The sequence below is a fragment of the Molossus molossus genome, unplaced genomic scaffold, assembly GCF_014108415.1.
Source record: "Molossus molossus isolate mMolMol1 unplaced genomic scaffold, mMolMol1.p scaffold_m16_p_8, whole genome shotgun sequence".
NCBI lineage: Eukaryota > Metazoa > Chordata > Mammalia > Chiroptera > Molossidae > Molossus > Molossus molossus.
The window spans coordinates 4,839,823-4,862,792 of record NW_023425402.1 but is presented as its reverse complement, the minus strand read 5'-3'; the positions used below and the strand labels follow the sequence as shown (position 1 = coordinate 4,862,792).

General features: G+C 52.0%; 4 protein-coding genes across 9 annotated transcripts; all 4 read left to right on the top strand.

Annotated features, from left to right (window-relative positions):
* Positions 1-821: 821 nt before the first annotated feature.
* On the top strand, positions 822-2,797 carry SMIM40 (small integral membrane protein 40). The gene is made up of 2 exons (XM_036249338.1): positions 822-1,119; positions 2,667-2,797. The coding sequence occupies exon 1, from the start codon at positions 838-840 to the stop codon at positions 1,078-1,080; it is 243 nt and encodes an 80-aa protein (XP_036105231.1). The 5' UTR covers positions 822-837; the 3' UTR covers positions 1,081-1,119; positions 2,667-2,797.
* An 18-nt stretch (positions 2,798-2,815) lies between these two features.
* DAXX (death domain associated protein) lies at positions 2,816-8,314 on the top strand. Of its 4 annotated transcripts, none has more exons than XM_036249337.1 (8): positions 2,816-2,877; positions 4,583-4,841; positions 4,995-5,826; positions 5,949-6,163; positions 6,712-6,925; positions 7,074-7,548; positions 7,693-7,915; positions 8,121-8,314. In XM_036249337.1, exons 2-8 carry the CDS (start codon positions 4,635-4,637, stop codon positions 8,178-8,180), a joined length of 2,226 nt encoding a protein of 741 aa, XP_036105230.1. In that variant the 5' UTR covers positions 2,816-2,877; positions 4,583-4,634; the 3' UTR covers positions 8,181-8,314. The 4 variants fall into 4 exon arrangements, with proteins under 4 accessions (XP_036105230.1, XP_036105229.1, XP_036105227.1 ...); XM_036249336.1 differs by lacking the exon at positions 2,816-2,877 and adding an exon at positions 3,636-3,703 and having other exon boundaries at positions 4,586-4,841; XM_036249334.1 differs by lacking the exon at positions 2,816-2,877 and adding an exon at positions 3,636-3,703.
* A 728-nt stretch (positions 8,315-9,042) lies between these two features.
* ZBTB22 (zinc finger and BTB domain containing 22) lies at positions 9,043-12,294 on the top strand. Of its 2 annotated transcripts, none has more exons than XM_036249374.1 (2): positions 9,043-9,052; positions 9,734-12,294. In XM_036249374.1, exon 2 carries the CDS (start codon positions 9,803-9,805, stop codon positions 11,699-11,701), a length of 1,899 nt encoding a protein of 632 aa, XP_036105267.1. In that variant the 5' UTR covers positions 9,043-9,052; positions 9,734-9,802; the 3' UTR covers positions 11,702-12,294. The 2 variants fall into 2 exon arrangements, with proteins under 2 accessions (XP_036105267.1, XP_036105266.1); XM_036249373.1 differs by lacking the exon at positions 9,043-9,052 and adding an exon at positions 9,222-9,388.
* A 168-nt stretch (positions 12,295-12,462) lies between these two features.
* Positions 12,463-21,438, top strand: LOC118621851 (TAP binding protein). 2 transcript variants are annotated; one of them, XM_036249249.1, is made up of 8 exons: positions 12,463-12,702; positions 12,857-13,027; positions 13,253-13,513; positions 17,926-18,324; positions 18,701-19,042; positions 19,120-19,209; positions 19,301-19,341; positions 21,147-21,438. In XM_036249249.1, exons 1-8 carry the CDS (start codon positions 12,666-12,668, stop codon positions 21,156-21,158), a joined length of 1,353 nt encoding a protein of 450 aa, XP_036105142.1. In that variant the 5' UTR covers positions 12,463-12,665; the 3' UTR covers positions 21,159-21,438. The 2 variants fall into 2 exon arrangements, with proteins under 2 accessions (XP_036105142.1, XP_036105143.1); XM_036249250.1 differs by lacking the exon at positions 19,120-19,209.
* The last annotated feature ends 1,532 nt before the right edge of the window (positions 21,439-22,970 follow it).

The following is a 22,970-nucleotide window of genomic DNA, read 5'->3' as shown; positions in this document are numbered from 1 at the left end:
TTCCCCTACAGGTGTGCGTCTCCTAAATTCAAAGGGTCCCCAAAATACTTGCGACCAGGGGAGCAATGGGCAGTGGCAGCTCATCCCAAGCTGAACCTATAGCCAAAGCCCCCTTTTCTCTGACTTCCCAGTGAGCCAAAGCAGCCCAGCCTCGGCTCTCCAGTTGCTTCTTCTATCCTAAACCCTTCATTGTTTCACTGTTCCCAGCCGTAATAAACAGTTTCAAAAGAAAGAGTCCCACCCCACCCCTGACCACCTGCTGTTTTTTTTTTTTAATCCTCACCCGAGGATATTTTTTCAAATATCTTCACATAGAGTGGGAGGGGGAAGAGGGGGAGAGAGAAAGAGGGAGAGAGAGAAAGAGACATCGATGTGCGAGGGACACATCAATTGGTTGCCTTCCACATGACCCTGACCAGGGCCGGGGATGAACCACAACTGAGGCACACGCCCTTGGCTGGAATCAAACCTGAGACTCTTTGGTCCATGGGCCGATGCTCTAACCACTGAGCCAAAACAGCCAGGGCTACCCACTGTTAAGCTGGAATGGACTTTAGATCATTGACTGACAGCAGCTCACAGTAGCATACTAGATCATTAACATTGCATCAGATGATTATATGATTGTTCCAAAGGCTCAGAGGCTCTACTCTCCTGTCTCCCTTCTCCCTCCCTCCCTCCCTCCCTCCGGCTCTGTCTCTGTCTCTCAGGAATTAGGGCCAAGCCAGGCAGGTGAAGGATTTGCAGCCACCATGCCCCTTAATCCTGGCATTGCTGAGCAAAGGCTTGCATCCCAGCCTCCCAGACCCAGCCAGCTATCATACTGTGTAGGTTAGGATGGCAGAAGAGGAGGGTGATGTGAACGAGGAGGATGTGTTCCTGGCTTTTGCCCAGGGTCCTTCTCCTCCCAGAGGTCCCTTACGTCGGGCCTTGGACAAAGCTTTCTTTATCTTCCTGGCCCTCTTTCTGACACTACTGATGCTGGAGGCTCTTTATAAGCTCTTGTGGCCACTACCATGGACAAAGCTTGGGGGCTGGCTTCTGGGAACACCTGAGGAGGAGGAGGAGCTGGAATTGTGACCACCTTTTCTATAAACATCCTCTTACTCTGCCAAGAAGGTGAGAGGGGGAGATGGGGGAAGTGGGACTATTGGGGACTATGGAGGGGACACTTGGACAGCTTAGAGCAACAGTCTAAAATTTCTGCACCTATACTCCAGAAAACAATTTTGAAAAGTTTGTACTCCTTACTTATTTTTAAGTAAGCATCTAAAATTTTTCATCACAGCCCTGGCTGGTTTGGCTCAGTGCTTAGAGTCTTGGTCTTTGGAGAGTTGGGTTGTGGGTGTGATTCCCGGTCAATTGATGTGTGTCTCTCTCTCCCTCCCTCTCACTCTTTCTAAAAAAAAAAGTATTTTAAATCATAAATTGAAATTGTTTCAAGGATGTAATTCTTGGCATGTTGAAAATATTCACATTTTAAAATAAACAATTAAATCACCCTTTTGAATGTCCAGGGGAATTGAAACATCAGAGTGACTAGATACTACTATCATCCATTAAAAAATACATGAATAGCCAGGCTGGTGTGGCTCAGTGGATGGAGCATCGGGCCCATGGACTGAGAGGTCCGGTTTGAATTCCTGGTCAGGACACATGCCTGGGTTGTGGGCTCCATCCCCAGTAGGGGGCGTGCAACAGGCAGCCCATGGATGTTTCTCTCTCACATGGATGTTTCTCTCTCACTTCCTCTCTATAAAAGAATCAATAAAAACATATTAAAATAATGTTTAAAAATACATAAGGAAATCTTTAACAGTTGGGAATAATTCTTTTTCTTCTTTTCCTTTTTTCCTTTACCATTCCACTTCCCGAGAGACAATTTTATGCTTTTATACTTAAAAGTCTCAGATGAAAAATATTTTTCTTTCTTGTGACCAAAACTCTAGTTTACAAAAAATTTTCTTCAGGATTATCATTACAATTATTACGACAGCAGAGCTGATCAAATAGCATGAGGGTTGTACACGTTTTTATAATTTTTAAAAATAGAAATATACTTTTTTTGAGTAGAAAATGTGGTGTTTATGGTGCCTACATATTTGTTTACTTCAGACAAGGTAAGGTTATCTCCAGGAGATTTCATGGCTGAGAAGTGTTATTTATTTATTTATTTTAAAGAGGGAAAAAGTCTATTGTAAAAGGGAGAAGGAAGAAAAAGAACCTCTACTGCAGGCATTTACTGAGGAAATCAAATTTTGGGAAAGCCAGGATCTGGCAGTTAAATCCCTTATGTCTCCTAAGTCCTGGTGCTCTTTGGAGTTTTCCTTTCCTCCGGTTTGAAGACAGTGGGCGCAGACAACTGGGAAGAAGTGGTGCGAGGTCGTTCCGTGGAAGGGAGGCCTTGGGGTCCGGGCTCAGGCTTGGGGGCGTTGGGACTCCGCGGCCCCAGAAGGTGACAAGCCGTGCACCTTTGTGGGTGGGGTGCGCACGGATGCCGGGGGCGCCACCCGCGACCGGAACCGCGCCAGCCTTTCCCGTCGCCCCACAAGCCCACCTCTGGACCCAACCTCGCCTCCGAGTCCGTCCGGCCTCCCCAAAGCGGGCGAGGTGGCAGGCGGCGAGGCGGGCGCCCAAGCCGGTCTCCTCCCCCGTTCCTTCCTCAGCTCTCCCAGAGGCAGAGACCCGACGGCTTTCCGAGGCTGCTCCGGTCGTACAGCCCTCCCCGCGGCCGCGGGACCGCGTCCTCACGCCCCGCCCCACAGCGTCGCCCTGGGGCCCCGGAGCCCCGGCCCAGGCTCGGCTTCCGGGTCGTCACCGCCTCCCCTCGGAGACGCCTCCAGAAATGGACGGAGACACCTAAGTCCCACTTACTTGGTTGGTCATCAGTTCTGTGGTGAAGCTTGAAAAGCAAATCAACAAATAGTAACAACAAAACCACACACCGCTTAGCGCGTTCTGATCATTTGTGTGCACGTGTTTTGATTTCATGACTGGGACACGTAGTCACCGAAATGTAGAAACAGCCAGGAAGGGCGCGGAGGGTGGAAGGGAAGGGGCCGGCGCCGTCCAGGAAGCCGTGGAATCAGGAACCTGGAAGACAGGACCGCAGCTCGGGAGGGTCTGCCAATGGCCCATCCGAGAGAAAAGGTATTTCCCCCAGAGACTCCCGCCCTCGCTGCACCTGCGCAGCCTCGGAGGGACCAATTCCCTAGCCGCCCGGTTCCGTTGCCCCTCCCCTACTTGGGAAGAGGCTCAGTCCTCCCTGCACGCGGCTCGCCGACGGTTGGGCCGCAGGAAGTTTCTGATTGGCGGAGTCGCAGAAGCGCTGTGTGAAAGGAGAGCCACAGGCGGCGCTCTGGAGTCAAGGCAGAGTCGGTGCCGTACAGCAAGATGGCGGCCCCGGAGCTTAGGGACTGGCCGCGGGATAAGCCCGCCCCTAAGGTCAGGCGGAAGGGAGTCTCATACTATGACTTGTAGGCGGCCCTGGAGGCGTTCGGCGGTGGGGCTTACAGTCACTTCCGGCCACCGGGGGGCTTGGGATCCGTACGACAATATGGCCGCGCTTAGGTGCCTGTAGGCGGAAACTCTGCGGCTTCCGGTCCAGAATAGGGCCTGCGGTGGGAGGGGGAAGGAAAGAGGAGGGAACCATGCGAGCTTCTGATATCCGCGGTGAGGGTCGCCTCGAGAGGCCGTTTCTGAGGTGCGGGCCGGACCGTGCGGGGAGCGAAGGCGGGGGCGGGGCTGTCGAGGGAGAGCTACTGCGGAGTCCCGGGCGCTAAGTCTGAGGGGCAAGCTGTGGTGCTGTCCCTCCTATCCCTGAAGGGGAGTGGGGCGGCGGGGGCTGAACTGGGGGAGGGGGACTTGGCGGGAAGCTCATCTTGGGGAAGGGGCTAGATGTCGGATGGGATCCGAGAGGAGTCGGGAGAGCCCAGTGCGGGGCTCACAGTCGGTTACAGGTCACAGAGAGAATGGGGGAAATTAGGGTGGGGTGAGAGGGAGGGGACTTGAGGTGAGATACCTCCAACCTAACCCCCGGGTTTGAGACCCTTCAGGGGTGGAATACGGAGATAATTCAGAAAGGGGAATGTATTGTTGGGAGGAAATTTTCTTTGCTTCAGAGAGTCCAGGAGTTGGGGTGATCCTTCAGGATCGGGTAAAGGTGTGAATTTGACGTGTTTGAGAGCAAAAGGGGGAAAACATGTGAGGTGCTGACGAGTGTAGTTTTAGGACCTGTGCGTGGGGATGTCATGAAATCTGGAGTGCAGTGTGGGAAGTGGTCCAGGGCTTGGGAGGAAAGTCAACTTGCCAACTAGGAGAAATTCTGGGGAAACGCAACCGAAAGACCGGATATGATATGAGGGGTGGAGCTTGGGGTGGGTACTTTAGGTTTCAGGTGCCTTGGGGCTCCCTCGTACAGGGCCCCAAAAACTTGGTACTAATCATTGCTAAAGATAGGCAGTGAGGACATTGTTGGGCAGGGCTGGGAGTTACTGAAACCCGACAAGATTTGAACATGTGTGAGATGAAGGGATGGGGCTATGCTGGAAGGGGCTCTTTCTAAGGCCCCATCCCCTTCCAGCAGGAATTACGAAATCCCCAACACTTCGTCCCTCCGGGGGATTTGATCCCCCATGGCCACCGATAACAGCATCATTGTGCTGGATGATGATGATGAAGATGAAGCAGCTGTTCAGCCAGGGCCCTCCCACCCACCCCCCAATCCGGCCTCACCCCGGGCAGAAGCCCCTGGCTCCTCTCAGCCCCATGGGGCTGGAGGGAACAGTAGTTCGGGCGGCAAGAAATGCTACAAGTTGGAGAATGAGAAGCTGTTTGAAGAGGTGAGCTTTAGGGGAGAAGATTCTTATACCCAGGGAGAGGGGTGGCTGACTGGCTCTCCTGTCCTTTCTTCCCCACTAATCCCACCTTGCCTTCTTTCTCTCAACCCCCTCCCTTGTCTCTTTCCCCCTCCCTTCTTCCCCTGAACCCTCCAGTTCCTTGAACTGTGTAAGGCGCAGACTTCAGACCACCCTGATGTGGTCCCGTTCCTCTGTAAACGGCAGCAGCGTGCCCACTCTCTGTTTTTGGCCTCAGCTGAGTTCTGCAACATCCTCTCTCGGGTTCTGACTCGGGCCCAGAGCCGGCCAGCTAAGCTGTATGTGTACATTAATGAGCTCTGCACTGTTCTCAAGGCTCACTCAGCCAAGAAAAAGCTGAACCTGGCCCCTGCTGCCACCACCTCCAGTGAGCCCTCTGGGAGTAACCCTCCCACAGACCCCTCCTCAGACCCCACAAATGCCGAGACCACTGGCTCTGAGGCCCCAAGGACCCGTGGTTCCCGGGGGCAGATCCAGCGCTTGGAGCAGCTGTTAGCCCTCTATGTGGCAGAAATTCGGCGGCTGCAGGAAAAAGAGTTGGATCTCAAAGAATTGGATGACCCAGACTCCACATACCTGCAGGAGGCAAGGTTGAAGAGGAAGCTGATCCACCTCTTTGGGCGGCTGTGTGACCTGAAAGACTGCTCTTCACTGACAGGCCGAGTCATAGAGCAGCGCATTCCTTACCGTGGCACCCGCTACCCAGAGGTTAACAGGCGCATTGAGAAGCTCATCAACAAGCCAGGGCCTGATACTTTCCCTGACTATGGAGATGTGCTGCGGGCTGTGGAGAAGGCAGCTGCTAGGCACAGCCTTGGCCTCCCCCGACAGCAGCTCCAGCTCATAGCTCAGGATGCCTTCCGAGACGTGGGTATCAGGTTACAGGAGCGCCGCCACCTTGATCTCATCTACAACTTTGGCTGTCACCTCACAGATGATTATAGGCCAGGTAGGGATTAGTGAGATACCCATCAATAACCCTTATATGTCTAGTGTGTGGTAGAGGGGGCATCTCTCTAGTCTCTTCTAGGATTTGGGATGAATACTCTGACTTTATATCTTACCACACAGGCATTGACCCCGCACTGTCAGATCCCGCCCTAGCCCGCCGCCTGAGGGAAAACCGGAGCTTGGCTATGAGCCGCCTGGATGAAGTCATCTCCAAATATGCGATGATGCAAGACAAGAGTGAGGAGGGAGAGAGACAGAAGAGAAAGGCCCGACTTCCCCAAGCCACCTCTTCCCATTCTGCAGATCCCCCCAAAGCCTCCTTGGATTCTGGTGAGGTGTGGAAGGGCTGCATCCTTCAGAGAAACCCTGTTCTTCCCCTGCACTGGGCAGCAGGGAGTCCAGGGTTACTGATGGGGGAGTTTGCAGAAGGAACACAGAACCAGACCTTCTGGGGCAAGGGATTTCTTTTCTTATTTTTTAAAATATTTTTTTCTTTATTGGTTATTTTTAGAGAGAGTAGAAGGGAGAGGGAGAGAGATAGAAACATCGATGAGAGAGGACATTGATTGGCCACCTCCTGCATGTCCCCACTGGGAATTTGGCCCTGAGTGGGAAGTGCCCACTGGACAAGTGCCCTGAGTGGGAATTGAAATGGCGACCTCTTGGTGCATGGGTCGATGCTCAACCACTGAGCCACACTGGATTTTAGAGAGCAAGGGAGAGAGAGATAGAAACATTGATGAGAGAGAACATTGATTGGCAGCCTCCTGCATGCCCCCGGGAATGGAACTGGCAACTTCTTGGTGCATGGGTTGACGCTCAACCACGGAACCACACTGCCCGTTGGCAAGGGATTTCATAAAGAAACTCCTTTGTCCCCCAGGGCCCTAGTGGAATGGCATCCCAGGAACACGCTACCTCTTCCAAGGCTGAGACAGGTGATGAAGAAGATGAGGAAACTGAGGAAGAGGAAGAGGAGGAAGAAGAGGAGGAGGATGAGGAAGAGGTGGAAGAGGAGGAAGAGGAGGCTACAGATTCCGAAGAAGAGGAGGATCTGGAACAGATACAGGAGGATGAAGAGGAGGAGGAGGAAGCAGGTATGTCATGGGTCAGTTCCTTTTACTCTGTTGGGCATGAGCCACCTGTTTGAGACCCTTCCCTTCCTCCTCTGATGCCTAGAGTCTTCTTGGCAGTATTCTTTCCCCTGGTTCTCATGCTACTCCTCTCCTCTTTTCTCTTTTTCAGGTAAGGATAGAGACAAGAGCCCCATGTCCTCACCACAGATTTCCACTGAAAAGAACCTGGAACCTAGCAAAGAGATCAACAGGTCTTCAGGGGAGCAGCAAAAAAAAGGACTCATAGTGTCACCATCTTCACTGTCAGAAGAGCCCCTGGCCCCCTCCAGTGTAGATACTGAGAGTAATGAAGAATACCTCGAGGAGTTGCCCCTGGAGAAAGAGAGCCCTGTGTCTCAGGTCTTTGAGCTAGAGATTGAAGCCTTGACTGTGGATACCACCCCGTCCCCTGAGGAGGGGGACATTTCCTCTTCCAGGAAGCAATCAGAGGACACCCTCACCACTGTTTTGGAGAATGGAGCAGCCATGGTCACCTCCACTTCTTTCAATGGAGGTGTCTCTCCTCACACCTGGGGAGATTCTAGTCCCCCCTGCAAGAAATTTCGGAAGGAGAGGCAAACAGGAGCAGGGCCATTAGGAAACAGGTAACAACAAGGTGGAAGAAGAGGGAAGCCAAGGAGGGATTGCTGGGGGCTTTCTAAGAGGAGTATTGAGGAACTGAGTCTGTTGGGAGATACTGACACTCTCCTCCAGCCTCAGACTCCCTGCATTTATGTTTCTGTCCCTAGCTACGTGGAAGGGCAAAGGGCAGTACATGAGAAGACTGGGAAGAACATATGTACCCTGCCCAGCCCACCTTCCCCCTTGGCTTCCATGGCCCCAGTTGCTGATTCCTCAACAAGGGTGGACTCTCCCAGTCATGGCCTGGTGACCAGCTCCCTCTGTAGCCCATCTCCAGCCCAGTTGTCCCTAGCCCCCCGGATACAACCCTCCCAGCCTGGTACTGACAAGGTAAGAAGAGGAGGCTGTTTTTCCTGACTTCATTTTCTTTTAGTATCTGTTCATTTTCAGGCGCTCCATCTGCATATTGTACTCGCCATATCCTCTCTCTTCCATTTTCCTAACCCAATTTTTAATCGTTGATAAGTCCTTCCTCTGTTTCTCCTCCCCCTATATTCCAGACCTCTCTGACTCTTTGTCTCTCCCTTCCTTGCAGATGAGTGTGGCCACACAATGCGATCCAGAGGAGATCATCGTGCTCTCAGACTCTGACTAGCTGGCTCCCCACCACTCCCTGACTCCAGATGTTTGGGGATAGAATTTGGAGGATGTTGGGAAGCAGATGAATGAGGAAGGGATGGGATAAGCTAATCCCCTTTTGGTGGTGTTTCTTTTAAAATAAAAAGTTTTACACAAAACAATAAACAATAAAGTTCTTTTCTTATTGTATACCTGTCCTTTTCTTTGTCCTGCTCTCACCAGTTGGCACCAGCTGTTCTCTGGCTCAGGGTTAGCCCAGCCCTCGGAGTAGCCCCTGGATCTGTCCTTTCTAGCCTGCCCTAAGCCCGCTCTCCTGGCGTTTCCTTGCCTTCAAACTTTAACCTTGCCCTTTGCTAGGCACTAAAAAAAACGTGCTTCGTTCGGCTCTACTTTCCCACTTCTAGCGGTAGGAGTAGAAAGGCCAATCAGAGGCCGACTCAAGGTTATTCGGCCAGTCCGGGCCCGGAGGAAGGGGGCGGGGCTTCACGGGGACTGTCAGAAGCTGGGAGACTAGGGCGATTAGATCCCGTTAATGGCCACAGCTCCAAGGCCAAGGCCCATCGCCAATGGGAAGAGGCAGGCTTACAGAATTAAAGGGGAATGAGTGCTTCGAACAAACCAAGTCCTGAGTCCTCAGCGGCGGAGGAAACCTGGTACCTTTAAAGTGGAATGAAGCAAATGTGTTTTAAAGGAGAAGTGGCCGCGTCGGCCGAGTATTGCCCAGTGGCACGGGCGGGGTGTGCGCCTGTGCCTTTAAAGCCGGAAGGGCAGGAGGCGGAGCGGAGGCGGAGGGCGGAGGGAGTCGGCGCAAGATGGCGGCGGGAGGGGCCCAGGCTGCGGCTCTGGCGGCCGAGTGAGGGGAGGGGGGGCCCGGGGGCGCGCGGCCCGGTAAGCGGAGACGCGCGGGGTTGGGGGGCGCCTTCCGGGTGGGAGAGAAGGTCGAAGTAGCTTTTTGGGCGGAGCAGAGGGGGGCGGGGTCCGTTGTGGGCGGGGGTTGGCAAGGGGCGGGGCCGGAAGGCCACAGGGGTGGGTCTTGAAAAGGGCGGGGCCGAAAGAACCTGGGGGCGGTTCTTGATGGGGGCGAGGCTAGAGTTAACCGGGGGCAAAAGGGGCGTGGCCCGCGAAAGAGCCCGGGGCTTAGCCTAAAGGGAACTGGAGAGAGAGGGTGGTTTTCAGTAACGGAGCAGACCTGCCCCCTCACAAGAAAAGGGTGCAAAACATCAGGTAAATTTTGGAAAGTCAGGCGCTCTGACAAGTGGGAAATTCCTAGGGTAGGCACCCCATTTCCAAAGACTACTTATTTCTCTAACCTCCAAGGAAAGAGCACTGGATTTGGAGTCAGGACAACTAAATTTGCTGGCGCTGCCACTTGCTGGCTGTGACCATGAATAATCTCTTAGTATTTCTTAGCCTCAGTTTCCTCATCCGTCCAGTGGGGTTGAAAGGAATTCCTACTTCAAAGTGCCCTTGTGGGGAGTTACTCAAATAATAGGTGTGAACATGTTTTTAAACTGTAAAGAGATGTTTCATTATGAGATGTTATCATTCTTCTCTTTTTTTATTTTCCAGAGACCCCCCCGGCCGCCCTTTTCCTTCTCTTGTTCCTGTGGCTGGGGGGGTACCTCCTCCCTCCACACCATGGAGCCATCTCCTTTGTCTCCAAGTGGGGCAGCACTCCCCCTGCCTCTGTCGCTGGCCCCGCCTCCACTGCCCTTGCCTGCAGCTGCTGTGGTACACGTGTCCTTTCCAGAGGTAACCAGTGCCCTCCTGGAGTCCCTCAATCAGCAGCGGCTGCAGGGCCAGCTCTGCGATGTGTCCATCCGAGTGCAGGGCCGGGAGTTCAGGGCTCACCGTGCTGTCCTGGCTGCTTCCTCCCCTTACTTCCATGACCAGGTCCTACTCAAAGGTATGACCTCCATCTCCCTGCCCAGTGTCATGGACCCTGGTGCCTTCGAGACTGTCCTGGCTTCAGCTTACACTGGTCGCCTCAGCATGGCTGCTGCTGACATTGTCAACTTCCTCACAGTGGGTTCTGTGCTCCAAATGTGGCACATTGTGGATAAATGCACTGAACTCCTTCGAGAAGGCCGGGCCTCAGCCACCACTGCCACCATCACTACTGCTGCAGCCACCTCAGTCACGGTCCCTGGTGCTGGGGTCCCATCAGGGAGTGGTGGCAGTGTGGCTTCTGCCACCATGGGCTCTGTCCGCTCCCATGCCTCCAGTCGGGCCAGTGAGAATCAATCCCCCAGCAGCAGCAACTACTTCAGCCCCCGAGAGTCCACTGATTTCTCATCTTCTTCCCAAGAGGCGTTTGCAGCTTCTGCAGTGGGCAGCGGGGAGCGTCGAGGAGGTGGCCCTGTATTCCCAGCCCCTGTGGTTGGCAGTGGGGGGGCTACCTCTGGGAAGCTGCTGCTGGAGGCAGATGAGCTATGTGATGACGGTGGGGATGGCAGGGGTGCAGTGGTTCCTGGGGCTGGGCTCCGAAGGCCTACCTATGCACCCCCCAGCATCGTGCCACAGAAGCACTGGATATATGTGAAGCGCGGTGGAAACTGCCCAACAGCATCCCTGGTTCCCCAAGACCAAGATCTGGAAGAGGATGATGAGGAGGAAGACCTGGTTTTGACCTGTGAGGATGATGAAGATGAAGAGCAAGGGGGTGGGTCCGGGGTTCCAGCTGGGGGAGGACCTGAGGCTACCCTTAGCATAAGTGATGTCCGGACCCTGACTGAGCCTCCAGGCAAGGGAGAGGAACAGGTCAACTTCTGTGAGTCCTCCAATGACTTTGGCTCCTATGAGGGTGGGGGTCCTGGTGCAGGGATTGATGATTCAGGGGGGCCCACTCCTTCGTCCTATGTCCCCTCCAACCCACCACGGTCCCTGCTTCCTGTGGATGTACAGGGCAGCCAGATCCTAGTCTTCCCATCTTCGTCCTCCTCCTCACAGCCTCCAGGCCAGCCGCCAGGGAACCAAGCTGAACACGGAGCTGTGACTCTAGGGGGCACATCCGCAGGGGGCCTGGGCGTCCAGGGTGGCGCTGGTGGGACCTCTGGAGGAACAGGCAGCGGGGATGGGAATAAGATCTTTCTGTGCCACTGCGGGAAGGCCTTCTCCCATAAGAGCATGCGAGATCGTCATGTGAACATGCACCTCAACCTGCGGCCCTTTGACTGCCCTGTGTGCAACAAAAAGTTCAAGATGAAGCACCACCTGACCGAGCACATGAAGACGCACACAGGCCTCAAGCCCTATGAGTGCGGCGTCTGCGCCAAGAAGTTCATGTGGCGGGACAGCTTCATGCGCCACCGAGGACATTGTGAGCGCCGGCACCGCTTGGGTGGGGGTGGGGCTGGACCGGGACCTGGGGGGCCCACAGGATCAGCCTTGCCACCCAAGAGAGAGTCCCTGGGGGTGGGCGGGGGCAACAGCCAAGAGGCCAGTGGAACCACGCCCCCGTCCAGCCGTGGAGTCTGGTCCCCACCCAATGTTCACAAGGTGGAAATGGGCTTCAGTGGGGGCGGAGGAGCAAACTAAAGAAGTAGGCTACTGGGGACAGTTTTCAGGTAAAAGAAATAGGGAGCACGAGCTAGGGGTGCTGTGGCCCCCAGGTGATCTCCCACTACAGTTACTGTCTTCCTTATCTCTATCTCTATGGACTTGTATATATTAGGGAGGGGGAACCACATGGCTCCATCACCATCCAATTCCAGTCCTCTGTCCCTTTCCTTCCAAGTATCACGAAACCAAGTCCTTCCTTTCCCTCAGGGTACACCGAAGCCACAGCTCCAGAATAGGGCGCATATGGTGGTGGGGGGGAGGGCACCTGTTCAGCATCCTGGAGTCACAGGGTCAAGGGTAAGGTGGTTGTGGTCTGTATCTGAAGTCTGTGTTTGTGTTGTTGTGGGGATCAGGCCTTGGAGCCCTATCCATGTCCTAGAACCCTCCCCCAAGGATGTGCCCATTATATCTACCGTACTCCCTCTTCCCCATCCTTGGGGCACCTCAACTCTATTCTCATTGGGGAGGGAGTGGAGACAGGGAGGGAGGAAATCATAGGAGTACAAGGTTTTTATTTTAAATCTTATTTTTTTTAATGGTGATTAAAATATTTATTGGTCATTTCACTTGGCTTCCCATAACCCCTGTGTGTTTGCTGGGGACCCAGCACAGGTGGGGGAAGGCGGAGTAGTGGTTCTAGATGAAGTGGATGGGGGGTGGGGCAGTGAGCCCGGAGGAGGAGTCTAGGGCTCTGGGGCTTGGCGGTGCTGGGAAATTGGGGGGGGGGTGGGGGAGGTGTGGGACGCTGCAGAGGGCCCCCTATCGGAACTGGAGAGGATGTTCTCGCATCCCTACCCCTCCAATGAAGGAAGCACCTGTCTCCCACTCGCCCTCACCTAACCAAGGCGGGGATTTCCTCCGCCCCTCCTGCTGGCCTTTTGAGGAAAGTGAAAGTGAAAGGGGGAAGAAGTGGCTTCTGGGTTGAGGAGATCGCGGCGCCATGAAGCCCCTGTTCCTACTCCTCGCTGTGGCTTTGGGTGAGCAAACCCCGCGACTCCTTTGCCCTGGAACCAAACGGGGCAAAGCAGAGGGAGGTGACCCCACCACGCGTCCTACGTGTGTTGGGTAGTGGGGGGGAATCGGGCCACCTGACTTCTGAGCCACCTCCTCCGTCGCGCCCCTCTCCCCCAGGCTTGCTGAGCGCAGTCTCCGCGGGACCGGCGGTAATAGAGTGCTGGTTGGTGGAGGATGCAGGCAGGGGCCGTCTGGCCAAGAGACCCGCTGCGTTACTGCTGCGCCAGGGCCCGGGGGGACCACCTCCCCGGCCAGACCTCGACCCCGAGCTCTACCTCAAAGTGCATGGTGAGTCTTCCCAGACTCGCTTCCAACTGTCACTTCCAACCGAAACCTTTTTTTAGGTCGCGCAATAACCTCGAGCCTCTGTTTGCCCCTCTGTAAATGAGTCTGGATTACTTCAAAATCTCTCCCTACCCGGTAGTTTGTACATTTGAAATTCCCTGGACGCTGCCCGCCTCACCCCTTACCAAGCAGTGACTACATCTGCAACCCCCTCCTCCACACTCCCAGACCCTGCCGGTGCCCTCCAGGCGGCCTTCAGGCGGTACCCCCGGAGCGCTCCCGCACCACACTGCGAGATTGGCCACTACGTCCCTTTCCCCGCCTCGGCGGATTGGGCCAGGAGCCTGACCCCGGAGCAGAGCTGCCCGCGGGCCCTGGACGGGACTTGGCTCGTGGTCAGCATATCCAGCCCGGTGGTCAGCCTCTCCAGCCTCCTGCGATCACAGTCCGAGTCTCAGCGGGAGTCTGCACTCATCACCATGGCAACAGGTAGCTGGGTAGGGGAAGTGGAGCTAAGCGGGTGGATTCCAAGGGTCTAGATCAGCCAGCCATCACTGTAGACTTGAGCGAGTCATTTCCCCAATCAGAGTTCAGTTTCCTTATTTGTAAAGTGAGTGGGTTACGTTAGAAGGAAACTATCTCTACCCTTCTTCTAGCCCCAACCAGTTAAATACACACCCGCGCCCCCTAAGGTTTGGGGCGGGGCTTTGGAGACTGGGGGGGTTTCCAGACACTGGACCTTGAGAAAGTTGCAAGGCACAGTGGTTGGGAGAGGCTCAGTGCAGAAACTTTTCTCTCCTCCCAGATCTGTATCTTGTTAGGCACCCCCAACTTTGCGGTTCACCCAGTGTCAAAAAACAGCCTTCGAGCCTGCGCCCACATCGGGCCGCTGCAGCAATCAGCAAAGTGAAAGCTCTTGCGCTCAAGCGCGTTGACCTCCCTGAGACCCTTCTCTATTGGCGCTTGGGGACGCGCTGACTCTGGTCACCAAATGATGTGCTCGAGTGGGCGCAGAGGACATGGCGAGAAATCAGATGTTCCCATTGCCAGTAGTTCTCACTGCTTATTGTATGGGGCAACTCTGTTTGAGGCCCGGGGTCGGGCACTTGGCTGGGCTGAGGCTTGAGAGTGGAGGGGGCGGGTAAAGCAAGAACAGGGAAGATCTCACTGGGATACATAGCCTCGCCCTGCTAGCGGCGGAGTAGGAGAGGATATGAGCAGAGCAGAGCCTTCCCTCAGTTTTGTGCGATTTTATGTAAACAACACAGCCTGACTGGTGGGTCAACCCCAACCTAGCCCTGCACCTTCCCTTCCCCAGTACCTCCTCCCTGCCACCTGCCTCACTGAATGAGAAGCCCTAGGACCAGGGAAACGGACTAAGCACAACTCCATTCTTGCTCCCCATACCCCACCTCTGGGCAGGGGCAGAAGCAAACTGCCTTGGTTACAGTGGCTCTCTCCAGTGCGGAGGAATGTCTCCCGGAGCTACTGGATTCACTGGAGAGGGGCGAGAATGCCCTTTTCTCTCAGAGCCTGTTTTTCCAGCAGTAAAGTGTGGATGCTGTTTCCCATCTGCCTTTCCGTTGTTGTGACTACCAACGGAGCTCCTTTGTTAATTTATTCACTGATTCAGTAAATATTTATTAGCACTAAGAAAAAATTAGGGCCGTAGTTTGGCCAGGTTGCCAATAAGAATCCCTTGGAAGTTTCTAAAATATACTGTAACCATGCCCTGGCTGTTGTGGCTCAGTTGGTTGGAGGGTGGTCCAGTGCACCAGTTCATTCCCCAGGTGCTGGGGCGTGTGTGTGTGTGTGTGTGTGTGTGTGTGTGTGTGTGTGTGTTGGGGAGGAGGGGCAACCAATCGATGTTTCTGTCTCAAATTTTTTAAAAGATAAAATATGCTTTAACCCGAGTCCCACTCCAGACAGATTTACTTAGTTAGTTCACTCCAGGCAAATTAAACCAGAATCTCTGGGATGGTCCTGGACCTAGTAAGTGTTACAAAAGTGATACGATGTAGATTCTGTTCTCAAGAAGGTTCTCGACAGGTCTGTCATGGATAGTAGTAGAGTGCAAAGTCTCGGGGACCCCGAGAGAAGTGTAGCCAGGGGAATGCCCAGCTCCGCATCTCACAGACCACTGTGGGTAAAAGCTAGTTGCTGTGCTTATTCTTCCTTTTCAAGCATTCTGCTTGATTGGGGATTTAAGAAAATGAAATGTGTTTTAAGAATATTTTTCATTGATTTTTAGAGGAAGGGAGAAGGAGAAACATCTGTGTGTGAAATGGAAAACATCAACTGGCTGCCTCCCGCTCGCCCCCTACAGGAGGGATGGAGCCAGCCACCTCGGCATGAAACACCCCCCCCCACCCCCGCTCTGCCCTGCCCTGCCCTGCTGGAATCTCACCAGCAACCCTATGGTGCACCCAGCGACACACCGGCCACTGCACCCAGCGACACACCGGCCACTGCGAGATTTGTTGTTTTAATGTAAAATTAAAACTGGAGGTGTGGCTCGCTGGTTGAGCGTAGTCCCATGCACCAGGAGGTTGCCAGTTAGATTTCTGTCAGGGCACATGCCGGGTTTGGGGCTCCATCCCCAGTAGGCGGTGTGCAGGACACAGCTGATGGATGTTTCTCTCTCTCAGTGATGTTTCTGTCTCTCTCTGAAGTCAATAAAAACATATTAAAAATAAATACATAAATAAAATAAAACATTGTTATGGAAAATCTAAAAGGTACACAACAGTAGAGAAAACCCCCACATACCCATCACCTACTTGTACAGTTATTACATTTTATCATATTGTTTCACCCATCCTCCCCTCACCTTTTCTTTTTTTGAAGTGTTTTAAAGAAGATCCCAGGCATTAGATTATTTTACTCATAAGTAATTCAGAAAGCATCTTTTAAAAATTTTTTGCAATGAGTTTTTCTCTTTTATTTGCTTCCCCTTTGCTCAATCCCAGAACTCCAGTCCCCCAGCCCTAGCTGTCAGCCTGCTCTGTATCTATGAGTCTGTCTCTGTTTTGCATGGTAGTTCACTTTGTTCACTAGAGTCCACATATGAGTGAAATCCTATGGTGCTTGTCTTTCTCTCACTGGCTTATTTCACTTAGCACAATGCTCTCCAGGTCTATCAATGCTGTTGAAAGGGTGAGATTTCCTTTTAAATAGGACTTAAAAAAATGCAGCCCCACTGCTGTGGTTCAGCTACTTGTCATCTCATGCAACTGGAAGTTGCAGGTTCAATTACCTGTCCGGGTTCATGTCCCAGTTGCCAGCTTGATCCTCCTTGTGCAGGAAGCAGCTGATGGGTGTTTCTCTCTACTCAATGCTTCTCTCTCTCCCTTTCTCTCTCTGAAATAAAAAACAAAACAAAACATATTTATCAAAACCAAACCAAACACCACAATACCATTATTATACCTAACAAAACAAACAATAATTCATCAATATCATTTAATTCCTAGCCCATATTAAAATTTTCCCAATTGTTTTAATGATGTTATTTTACAATTTATTTTCTCAAATCAGGATCTAAAACAGTTTCATGTATTATATTTGGTTGTTGTATCTGCTCTGGCTGCCATAACAAAATATCTTAGACCAGTGGCTAAAATGACAGGAATTCATTTTCTCATAGTTCTGGTTGCTAGAAGTCAAAGATTAAGTAGAAGACCAAGGTGTTAGCAAGGTTGGTGTCTGGTGAGAGCTGACCCCTTGTGGATGAATGGAAGGAGACCAGAGAGGAGGCTGTTGTGATTGTCCAAATGTATGTTGATGAGAACTTGAGTTAGAAACAGATGTAGGATCTATTTGGGAGATAAAACTAGGGCCTAGTGGGGACACCACATAGCATATTATATTAGGCAGTTTGCTCATCTGTCTCCCTCATTAAACTGTAAGCAATTTGATGGCAAGGACTGCCCATCTTGTTCACCAGTCTTTCCTCTACCTTGAACATCCTAGCTGCTCAATACATTTAATTGAATGAATGAGAGGAAGGAGTCTTGCGATTCCAAGTGTTGATCATTCATTAAGGCAGGGAAGATGGGCACTGGAGCAGCGTGGGGAATGTTGCAGGGATGCTATAGCGCTGGGCCATGTTGTGTCTGGCAGATGGTTAGATGTAACCACAGCAAACACTTCTGTAGACTTACTGTGTTCCAGGCACTGCACGAAGTGCCTTTCATATATAGATGTCTTTCCTATCCAGAACCAGGAACTGAATAAATCTGGGTAGCAAGGGGGAAAAAATAACTTAACCCTCTGTACAAACCCCATGAAACAGGTACTATCACCATCATTATTATCTTTATTTAGGCAATTAGGAAACAGAGCCATGGAAAAGTGAAGTAACTGGCCCATAAATAGCTTGAGTTGGGATTAACCAGGGCAGCCAGGCTCCAGGCACTTAGCACAATTGCTGCAGCAGAGCAGAGACGTCTGTGTTCAGGTCTAGGCCAGAACCAGAATCTTCCAGAGTCAGTAAACACTCTGTAGAACACCATAGGATCAATAGTCATGAGTCATCATTGTCTTCACCAAGACAGGCCTGGGTATTTGGGTGGTCCATGGAAACTGGACTGGCTCAGGCTGTGTCAGAGTGCACTCAGATCCTGCTGTCCCCGAGCTCAGAGCAGTCTACAAGGGCTATACTCGCTCCCTGCCCCTATTCCCTTCTAGACCTCTCTGCTCACCCTCAGCCACACTGGGTCCCCCCAGTCCCAGAGCAAAAGTGATGTGCAGGGAGGGCTGGAGATGGTCTTAGAAAAGGAGGTGTCTTCTGAGGGGTGGGTAAATTGGAGTTGAGCCCTCCCTATAACTCCATTTCTCTATTTTTCCTCCTTTCTCTCCCTCATGCCCCTCCTACTCCTTCCTCTCCCCATCTTCCCCAGCTGTGCTGACTGTCGTCACCCACACTCCTATCACTCGAATCCGACTGGGACAGGATGCTCTGCTGGACTTGAGCTTTGCCTACATGCCCCCCACCCCAGAGGCCACTGCATCTCTGGCCCCAGGTCCCCCTTCCTTTGGGCTGGAATGGAGACACCAGCACCTGGGTAAAGGGCACCTGCTCCTGGCTGCAACTCCTGGGCTAGGTGGGCAAATGCCAGCTGCCCGAGATGGGGCAGTGGCATTTGCTGCCTGGGATGATAATGAGCCATGGGGTCCATGGACTGGAAATGGAACCCTCTGGCTGCCTGCAGTGCGACCCTTCCAGGAGGGCTCCTACCTGGCTACCATACACCTGTCATACCTGCAAGGGCAGGTCACTGTGGAGCTTGCTGTGCAGAGTGAGTTGGGGTCCCCGTGGGTAGTGGGTGGGCACTGGGATTATGGAGACACCAGGATAGGGGGAGGAATTGTGGGGAAGAGGATGCAGGGTGAGATGGGGAGAGATATTGAGGTCACTGGGAGTCAGGGGCAGTGGGAATCTGAGGGGCTTTGGGGTGAAGGTTCCTGAAGCTAAGGGAATAGGGGTCCCAGACAACTGGGATTATGACCTGAGAAATCATATAACTCACCAGTGGGGAGACAGTGGATTCACCATCCTGGGAGAAAAACCTCAAACCCTACTTAGTTTTGGGGAAGCTAGAGAGCAAACTGAGGGTCTCTGAGAGGACAGTGTAGATTGATTTACACCATGCTTCTTTCCTACTCTCATCACAGAGCCCCCCAAAGTGTCCCTGACACCAGCACCTCTTGTATGGGCTGCCCCTGGGGAGGCACCCCCAGAACTGCTCTGCCACGTGTCCCACTTCTACCCCTCTGAGGGCCTGGAGGTGGAGTGGGAGCTCCGAGGTGGTCCAGAGGGCAGCTTTCAGAAGGCCGAGGGGAAAAGGTGGCTGTCAGGCCTGAGCCACCACTCAGATGGCTCCATCAGCCTCTCAGCGCACCTGCAGCCGCCCCCAGTCACTGCTGCTCAGCATGGGGCACGCTACGCCTGTCGTATCTACCACCCCAGCCTGCCCGCCTTTGGGCGCAGTGCTGAAGTCTCCTTGGAGGTTTCAGGTAAGAGTCAAGGGGATTGAAAAGGGGGTGAGTTGCCCAGGAAGATACTTGGAGCTCATTCTCCCCCATCCTGCCAGGTCTCTCTGGACCTTCCCTGGAGGATGGCATAGGCCTCTTCCTGTCTGCCTTCCTTCTGCTAGGGCTCCTGAAGACGCTGGGCTGGATAGGTGAGTCACTCCCTGCTTACTCCCAGAAGCCTTACACCCATCCCTTTGCCTTACCACTCCGCCATCCCATCCCGTCTCCATCTCTCCACAGCTGCCTCCTGCCTGTCTACTTCCAAGGAGTCAAAGGAGAAGGTAATAGTGCTCCACCTTTGCCTAATTTTCCCCTTCTCATTTCATCTTCTTCCCCCAACTCACCTGTGGAGGGAGGCTGCTGGCATGCAGAACCTGGTCTTGGAATTCAGTTTCCTTGGGTGTAGGGATAAGAAAAAAACTTAGGCAACGCTGTCCAGTAGAAACATAATGCAAGCCACATATGTAAATTTAAATAATCGAGTAGTTATATTAAAAGGTGTTGATGTGCCCTGGCCAGTGTGTCTCAGTGGTTAGAGTGTTGGTACACACACTGAAGGGTTGTAAGTTCAATTCCGGTTCTAGGGCATGTTCCTAGGTTGCAGGTTCAATCCTGGAGGCAACCAATTGATGTGTCTCTCTCTGATGTTTCTCTCTCTCTCTCCCTCTGCCTCCCTTCCATTCTCTCTAAAAATATCAATGGAAAATAATATCCTAGGGTGAGAGTTAAAAAATAATAATAAAATAAAAATAAAAAAAGTAAAAAGCATTGATGTAAAAAAATCCAAACGTGTTGAGATATTTTTTTAAAAATCTTTAAAATTTTTTGTTTTTAACTTATTGATTTAAAGAAAGAGCAATGAAAGGTGAGAGTGAGCAAAACATTGATTTGTTGTTCCGCTTATTTATGCATTAAATGGTTGATTCTTGTATATGCCCTGACTGGAGATTGAACCTGCAACCTTGGCCTATTGGGACAATGCTCTAACCAACTGAGCTACCCGGCCAGGGCCATAGAGGATCTTTTATAAGAGTTTATTTGAACCAAAACTGACAATTGCTGGGAAGCAAGATCTCAAATGCTCCTCAAAATGACAGTTTGCAGCTTCTTTTATGCATTCGAAGTTAACAAGGGAACCTAGGAAGATTACATGAACGTGGAGAAAGCAAGGCAGGGATAGGATTACTGGATAGTTAACAAGATTATGTGCTCTCTTGAGGGTGCTTATTATTTCAAAGGTGTGTTAACTTAGATGCACAAAAGCAATGGATAAGGCTGGCTTAAGGCAAAGATAAACCTTTTAGTAAAGTTATATGCCTGGGGTATGACTACCTACCATGACCTGTCCAGTTAGGAATTCATGATTCGGTCCCCCTGTGAGGCTGCTTTCTAGAGGACCTCTTTCATCCAAAAAGGTAAAAAAAGAAACATGTAACTGGCTGGTTTGGCTCACCAGTTAGAGCATCGGCCCATGGACTGAAGGGTCATAGGTTCAATTCCTGGGTAAGGACACATATGCCCTGGTTGGGGTCATGTGGGAGGCAACCAATTGATGTGTCTCTCTCACTTGGATGTTTCTCTCGCTCTCCCCCTCCTTCCCTTCCACTCTATCTAAAACAAACAAACAAAAAAAACCCAGGTAAAATTAATTTTAATAATATACTTTATTTCATCTGATATATCCAAAATATGATACATTACATGTAATCAGTCTAAGAAATTCTAGTTTATTTTTTCTGTCCTAAGTCCTCAAAAGCAGGTGTTTATTTTAAACTGCCAGCAAATCTCACTTCAGACTAGCCGTATTTCAAATGCTCAGTAGACATGTAGGTGGTGACAACTGCCTTGGACAGTGGAGCCTTCAGAGGGCTGCTGGGGATTAAAGGAGAGAGTGCATCTCCTTTGCAAGATGCAGGAGCAGAAGCACTTGGCAGTGTCTGCCAGGCAGAAAACAGAAACTGCTGGCTTCGTTTTTCTCCCACCCTCTGTGTCCATGATGGTTCCTTTATGTCTGGGTCAATCATGAGTACTTCACCTGGAATTCTAAAACCCTAAATTCCTCCCCTTGTTTTTACTTCTTTTCCAGAAAACACAGTGAGGGCACTCACCACCATCCTGGGGAAGCCACCATCATCTGTCACCTGCTCCTTTCAATTTCTCCACTGAGTGGCTGGAATGCTTTTTTTTCACAGACACAAATCGATGGCATCCACCTTCTTAGAGCTGTAGGGCAGTGGTTCTCAAAATTTTTGGACTCAGTACATCTTAAAAATTATCAAGGACTCGCCCTGGCCTGTTTGGCTCAGTGGTAGAGCATTGGCCCACGGACCAATGAGTCTCGGGTTTGATTCCGGCCAAGGGCATGTATCTCTGTTGTTCATCCCCGGCCCTGGTCAGAGTCATGCCAGAGGCAACCAGTCTTATGTGTCCCTCTCACGTTGATGTTTCTCTCTCTCTCTCTCTCCCCCTCCCCCTTTCTCACCCTCTCTCTCCCTCCCACTCTATCTGAAGAGAAATAGAAAAAAAATATCCTCGGGTGAGGATTAAAAAAAAGTATCAAGGACTAAAGAGCTTTTGCTTATGTAGGTTATAAATGATAGACATTTAGCCCTGGCCGGTTTGGCTCAGCGGTTAGAGCGTTGGCCTGGGGTCCGGAGAGACCCGGGTTCGGTTCCCGCTAAGGGCACGTACCTTGGTTGCAGTTTGTCCCCGGCCCTGGTTGGGTCGTGTGGGTGGCAACCACTCGATGTGTCGCTTTCAGGTCGATGTTTCTCTCTCTCTCTCTCTCCCTCTCACTCTATCTGAATAAAATATTGAAAAATGTCCTCGGGTGAGGATAAAAAAAAAAAAAACACGAAAAAAATAAATGATAGACATTTATCATACTAAACTTAAAACGGGAGAGTTTAAAACAGAAAACAGAATACACAAGCACATTCCATTAGCTGTGAGGGTGATGTAAATACACATCACATAGCTTCTGGAAAACTCCACAGTACAATTTTGAGAGAATGAGAGAAAAATATTCTCAGAGAGCTCTGGGACAGGGCCCGCACTTGGAGAACCTGAGCTCTAGAGGCCAAATCCATCCTTCTTGCCCTTGGCACATGCATTTCCCCCTAGAGCCACTGCTTACTTCTTCAACCCCACCTGGTATACCCTCCAGCCCTTTTCTCAAGGCTCACCACACAGAGGGCTATTCCTTTCCTCCTTTGTGCCCCCCCCCCCCCGCCCCAGTTCTGTTTCCTCTGCCTGGGACTTCCCTCGACTTCCCTGGGATCCAGACCAGGTCAGCCTTGTCTTCCCCTCAGACCCCTGCGTGTCCCCTTTGTGCCTGTCGTTCACCACTGTCGTGGGGTTTTTTTGGTGGTATGTGGGACTCTCTGGTCCGCAGGCCCACGCTCAACCGCTGAGCCAAACTGGCCAGGGCACTACTGTTGTATTTAAGTTGTTCAAGCCTGTCTCCGCTTTCAGACTCGCAGCTCCTGGAAGGCAAGAACCAGTCTGTCCCCTGCTGTATCCCTCGCCTTGGCCCAAGGCCGGGCGCCCACTGGAGGGCGCTTGGTATAGCGTTGTGATTTTTTTCATTCTAATTATTCAAAAACAGGTGTTGGGTTGCCCAGCTGGTGTGGCTCAGTGGTTGAGCAACGACCCATACACCAAGAGGTCGCCGGTTCGATTCCGGTTAGGACACATGCCCAGGTTGTGGGCCAAACCCCAGTGGGGGGCGTGCAGGAGGCAGCCAGTCGATATTCTCTCTCATCCATGTTTCTCTCTCTCCCTAATGTCAATAAAAGGAAATAATTTTTTAGAGAAAACAGGTCTTGGGTCGAATAACTGCTGGACGGAGGAGGCAGCGGCTGGACTTGGGAACCTCCGAGCGGCAGGGCGGAAGGGGTGGAATAAAGTG

Bases quoted from the DNA above. Each gene is read 5' to 3' on its own strand.
- ZBTB22 (XM_036249374.1), top strand. From the start codon at position 9,803: ATGGAGCCATCTCCTTTGTCTCCAAGTGGGGCAGCACTCCCCCTGCCT.
- SMIM40 (XM_036249338.1), top strand. From the start codon at position 838: ATGGCAGAAGAGGAGGGTGATGTGAACGAGGAGGATGTGTTCCTGGCT.
- DAXX (XM_036249337.1), top strand. From the start codon at position 4,635: ATGGCCACCGATAACAGCATCATTGTGCTGGATGATGATGATGAAGAT. The intron at 5,827-5,948 runs GTAGGGATTAGT...CTTACCACACAG, and splicing joins CACAGATGATTATAGGCCAG to GCATTGACCCCGCACTGTCA. The intron at 6,164-6,711 runs GTGTGGAAGGGC...TTTGTCCCCCAG, and splicing joins CCTCCTTGGATTCTGGTGAG to GGCCCTAGTGGAATGGCATC.
- LOC118621851 (XM_036249249.1), top strand. From the start codon at position 12,666: ATGAAGCCCCTGTTCCTACTCCTCGCTGTGGCTTTGG. The intron at 13,514-17,925 runs GTAGCTGGGTAG...CATCTTCCCCAG, and splicing joins ACTCATCACCATGGCAACAG to CTGTGCTGACTGTCGTCACC. The intron at 19,043-19,119 runs GTAAGAGTCAAG...CCATCCTGCCAG, and splicing joins AGTCTCCTTGGAGGTTTCAG to GTCTCTCTGGACCTTCCCTG.